Source organism: Chrysoperla carnea, chromosome 4 (assembly GCF_905475395.1).
Source record: "Chrysoperla carnea chromosome 4, inChrCarn1.1, whole genome shotgun sequence".
Classification (NCBI taxonomy): domain Eukaryota; kingdom Metazoa; phylum Arthropoda; class Insecta; order Neuroptera; family Chrysopidae; genus Chrysoperla; species Chrysoperla carnea.
Window position 1 is genome coordinate 30,306,231 of NC_058340.1, and position 5,964 is coordinate 30,312,194.

Below are 5,964 nucleotides of genomic sequence, written 5' to 3' on the forward strand. Positions count from 1 at the left end.
TTTGGAGTAATTTTTATTTTCCCCATCTATGTCAGCACTCTGCAATTAATATGTTTCTACAAATTCGACCTACTAAGTCCGCAATTATTAGCTTGACAATAAAGACGCAAACTAATTTATCGCTCCACCTAATAGCGCGATCAGCTCAAAATTGCTTAAGTTCTTGTTTGCTGTTGTGGAGAGATTCAAACTTCAATTCTTGTCGAATTTCAATTGATTTAAATTTTCGAATCCTCCGTGCACTCTAGCGACGAAAACAACTTATACAATTTAGTAATAATATAAAAGATACCTTGTTAGTGTTCTTGTTGCTCTTCATTGCTCTTGCAGAGAGATTCATTCATACTTCAATTGTTTGTTGATTTTCAATTGTTTTAAATGTTTATACCTTCAGTGCACTCTAGCGATGAAAACTACTTACACATTTAGTAGAAGTAGCAAATAAAAGATGGCACCTTCAGGCTTTAGTTTGTATCTTAGATGAGTTGAGTTGCGTCTATAATTTTTTTGTATACTTTGGCTTTTATTATTGTTCTCCAACCCAACCATATTCCAATTTGATTATGATAAACTTCTGCTAGTAAAAAATAGGTTGTGTAAATTTTATAAAAACATTCATGTGATAGTGTGGTGTGTCATATGATTTGTTGACAAAACTATTATCAATAAATTCCTTTTTGTTGATTATTCTTATATTTCAGTAAATAGAAAATGCTTTTTATTTTATCCTAGTGTATTAAAATTTGAATTTACAATGGTATATTGAATTTTCATAGTAACCTTCAAAAATTTTTACATTTTTGAGTCATGACGTTTATGAATAATTTTTTTTCTAGTCATATCAAGACGAAGATGATAATACTCCTGATCCATATGATGGTGTAACAGGTTCATTTCCAACCGATTTCGGTTATGGAACACTGGATGGTGAAAATGAGGCGAATTTACCACCAGCTAGCGAACAAAAACCTCGTATTTTACTTATGGGGTTACGAAGGTTAGAAATTGAAACTTATATGATGAAATTCCGCTTTACAGTAATATCCTTAATTTTCTAGATCTGGAAAATCTTCAATTCAAAAAGTAGTGTTTCATAAAATGTCACCTAATGAAACGTTATTCTTAGGATCCACGAATAAAATTGTTAAGGATGATATAGCGAATTCTAGTTTTGTGCAATTTCAAATATGGGATTTTCCTGGTCAAGTTGATTTTTTTGATCCGACATTCGATTCTGATATGATTTTTGGTGGATGTGGAGCACTTATTTTTGTCATAGACGCACAAGTAATTACACATCTCTCATAAAACACAAATTTATAGATCTAAATTATAAATAATTTTAGGATGATTACACGGATGCTTTACGTAAATTAAATTCAACAGTGACCAGAGCGTATAAAGTGAATCAATCGATTCGATTTGAGGTATTTATCCATAAAGTTGATGGATTAGGTGATGATTTCAAAATGGAATCACAACGAGATATTCATCAAAGGGCGACTGATGATCTAGTTGATACAGGTTGGGAGATGAGAAATTTTTTACAATTATTTCGTTAAACTTATACGAATTCATCATGTTAATTTCTTAACGATGCCAGCCTTTTTTGTGCTTGGAATTCTTATATGACACAGCGTACAGATTTTTTAACGAAATAATAAATTGCACTAATTTTAGTGTTATTTATAAGAAAGTCTAAATTTTATGCTACGCATTTTTTTATAGGATACGACCAAATTCATTTAAGCTTTCATTTGACATCAATTTATGATCATTCAATATTCGAAGCGTTTTCGAAAGTTGTTCAAAAGCTTATTCCACAGTTACCAACTCTTGAAAATTTATTAAATATTCTTATATCGGTAAATATTTCATTTATAAGTCGCAAATTTTTTGTTTCTTATAATCTTGAATTTTTCAGAATTCAGCAATAGAAAAAGCATTCTTATTCGATGTTGTATCGAAGATTTATATTGCAACTGATTCAACGCCTGTTGATATGCAGAGTTATGAATTATGTTGTGACATGATTGATGTTGTCATCGATGTTTCTTGTATATATGGGTAAGTAACATATAGATGTCAAAACTTAGATCGCTAAAATATCCTGAACTGCTTATTAGTTCTAGTACATTAGCCATCTAGTTTCGGTCTATACTTCTATACTTACATAATTCGAGCGATGTCAAAATTGTTTATTAATCATTTTAAATCCAACAGACTTCGAGATGATTCCGAAGCAGCTGCCTTTGACGAACAAAGTTCAAGTCTTATAAAATTAAATAATGGGACTGTTTTATATTTACGAGAAGTTAATAAATTTTTAGCATTAGTATGTATTTTAAGAGAGGATAATTTCGACAGAAAAGGTAAAAAATTTTCTTCTTTTTTGTCTTTTCAAATTTTTAATCTAATTTTATTTTCAGGTTTAATCGATTATAATTTCTTATGTTTTCGCGAGGCTATACAACAAGTGTTTGAATTACGCAACAAAACATTATTTAATAACACATCAAATCCTGAAAATAGTTCATCTTCGGCTTTATTAAATGGTAAAACATCAGGCGCTCCAGAATTAACAAATAACACAGTGGGTGGAACAAATATACAGTAAATAAATACAACAAAAAAATCACTTTCTCTGACATCATATCAACTATAAATTAATAATTATGAAACTCTAGTCGATTACCAGTTTTCATAAGTGTTCTTTTTTTTATTCATAATTTTACAGGAGTTTTTTTTTTTAATTTATTGCAGGCTCTAGAGTCATCAATTAGTTTATTTTAGCAACAAAAATATTGAAGAGAGCTATTAGTTTTTAAAATATTTTTAAAACTCGAAATATTTTGATTTAATTTTTTTTTTTCAAAAACTTCTGCATATTATTATTCTACGTTTACAAGGTGTCCCAAAAAATGTATACTCTTTTTATAATATGAACCGATTTTAGCATTTTCTGGACAGTTACTTCTTTTCCAAATTTATATCCTAGTATCGAGTAATTGAGTCGTTTTGGTTCATGTTGTTAACAATTGTGTATACATTTATTGGGAAACTTCGATTTTCTGTCATGATTTAAATTTTGGTTAATGGAAAGAAAAATTATTAACAGAAATATTTCTTCTGGTCTGACAATGAGTTTAAAAGGAATATAGCAAAAATAACAAATAGTTTTTCTTTAAAAGTTCGAAAAATTATTCGAAATAAAATCATAATTTTCTAAAACATAAAAATGTATTCCAAAGAGCTTAAAAATAAAGTATGTGTTAATTTCTATTGATTTGCTTAAAAATTGTGTGCTAAATTTCACTTTAGAAGAAATTAAAAATCACTAAAAAGAAAAATTTCCTACTTTTATAAATTTCTTACATTTTTAGATAAACAAAAATATTTGTATAGCTTTCGTAAATTGTTTTAAATATTTTGCAAATTTTTTTTCCAAATTTAAAAAAAAAATAAAACTAATTTTTAAAATATAATAAATCTAACCCAAATGTAATACTAAAAAGACCTGATGTAATTTCGAATTTTCTCTCTAATATTATAGGAATATGAAATATTTATTGAACTATCAAAACAAATATATGTATAATATATATGTAATAGTGCCAATTTTCTTTTTTCATTTTCTTTAAAAAATGATTATGGCTAAAATCTTAACAGTAAATAATTGGTAACAAGAAATAACTCAACATTCATTTATTTATTTATGAACTCTGACTGGTGGCAGATTTGATGGTGACGACACTCTCGGTCCGCGACATCGCCAGGCGCCTTTTTTCTAACGAAATACAGAGTCGTCTTTTTTAGCCCTCGTAAATCATTGTGACAAGCTTCTCGTACAAATAACAAACTTTTTAAATTTCAGCACCCCTTAAATGTTGCCATATTAGGCCAAGGTCTGATTAGTCCGAGAATAAATTCGCCTCTGACTCTGAGATTTGTAAGTAGATTTCTCTGACGGAAACAGTAGCGTAGTCATCTTAACTTTTCATACGTAGAATGGCTTTTTTTTTAAAATTGATCAATTTAAGATTTCTAACTATTTGTTGTTAAGATTTTAGCCCAGCTTTAAAAATTAAATAAAATTTACGTTATATTTTATTTTAAATTCTTCAAAATTTTATATATATTATTTTTTTAATAAAAGTTAAATAATTTAACAAATTTAAATTCTAAATTTTTTAATGCTTGCATGCATTTTCTTTGTTAATGGTTTAAGCTTAAAAATTATATTACAATATAAAAATAAAGACCATTGTTAAGTTTATATAAAAAACAAAAAACCAAGTAAAAATTATGTAAAAATATTTTTGTTTAAAATAAACCTTAAAAAATAATTTATCCTTTTTTAATGACCTTTTTATATTTTGTACGTTTTCACTTCTTTCTTTTCCTCTTATTTTTAGGTCTGTTTATTGATGGTTTCGTACTTGTTCGAGCGGTTGCGTTTTCTGCTTCACCTATTTGACGTAATTTATGTACATTCTTTACGTATAAGATCAGCCCGAGATAGATTCAGCAAATGAAAAATATCGACATTGTCCATTAAAAGTTGGCATTTCTTTGGTATCCAAATTCCATGCTATTATTGAGGAGAATCCACCTTTTGGAAATGGTGCTTCAATCTTTGCAATCCAATTTCCTTTTAAAGGGCTGTCTTGAGACGATCTACATTCAGAAAATTATATTTTTATTTGGTTTCCATCATCGATTTTCATGTCTATACGGATATTACCCACATATGAAATCCAGGAACCATTAATGGATCATGGGAAAGCTTACGTGAATTTTCAGATAATTATTGTAATTTATTATCCGATTATGAAATAGTCTAGTCAACCAGTGATAGCTCGTTGGATTCGGAATGATGTCTAAAAAATGTGCCAGAAGTATTTTTCATCAAATAAAAAATTGAAAAAGTTATAAACAATTAAAGAGGAAAAAAAAAATTGTTTTTTGCTAATACTTCTTAAATATAAATATTTAAAAAATTAAAAAAAAAAAAGAAAAAAAAGTTTCTTAAAAAGGAAGAAATTTCCAATAAAAAACTCCTACTCCCGATCCGCAATCATAAAAACCCAATTTTAATCTTCCCTAAAGTTTTCCTGTTTTATGAACATGGTTGTTAATACTATTAAACGAGTAATTAAATACTTACCTTCAAACTAATTATAATTTTTTTTTTACAAAATAAGTTTGGCAATGATTTTGAAGGATGTTTTATATAAAATGTAAATCGGATCGGTTATGCCGACGCTACTCGACGCCACCGTTAAATCTAGTGTGAAGAATATTCAAACTTATTTGTTGTCGTTTAACATTAACAGCGTTTGTGATCCACGTGTAAAAATTGAGACAACAAATTGAAACATATGTACATTAGATGTGAAGTAATAACGTGAATAGGGTGTCGTGATAGATTAACATAATGTGTCTTGGCTATGGATTACTTTAGTGGTGAGAATAATATCAAATAGTTTTCTATTTTTAAGCGCCTATCTATCTATGTGATGCGTATTTTTGTTGACATTAATTTTTTTTTATACATTCTATTGTTGAAGTTCTAAATACTTTACTAAATTTAATTCAAACCCAATTTATGGCTTAGTAAAATTGCATATACATTTATTTATGGTTTGATTTCGAAAAATATTGTACCAAGTAACACTTGATATTAGATCATTATTTTTATGCCCAGATTAAATTTTTTTACAACTGTATAATCTTTGTATCCTTAAGTACATTTTCAAAAAAATTTTTTAATTAGTAAACCGGTCCTTAAAAATTAAAACTACTTTGGGAAATACTTTAACATTTTTGAAATCGCAAGCATTGTTGCTAACAAACGGAAGGAATTTGTATATGTCTGCTTGAAAAGAACGTAAAATAAAGATTTCAATTTTAAGATGAATTTGTAATTTGTATTTAAACGTTCTTATTATAATATTGTGTATA

General features: G+C 27.6%; 1 protein-coding gene across 1 annotated transcript; it reads left to right on the forward strand.

Moving 5' to 3' along the window:
* The first annotated feature begins 566 nt into the window (after window positions 1-566).
* Window positions 567-2,785, forward strand: LOC123297565 (ras-related GTP-binding protein C). Its single transcript, XM_044879281.1, has 8 exons — window positions 567-757; window positions 837-997; window positions 1,059-1,287; window positions 1,347-1,524; window positions 1,729-1,865; window positions 1,925-2,067; window positions 2,224-2,372; window positions 2,430-2,785. Exons 1-8 carry the CDS (start codon window positions 755-757, stop codon window positions 2,615-2,617), a joined length of 1,188 nt encoding a protein of 395 aa, XP_044735216.1. The 5' UTR covers window positions 567-754; the 3' UTR covers window positions 2,618-2,785.
* The last annotated feature ends 3,179 nt before the right edge of the window (window positions 2,786-5,964 follow it).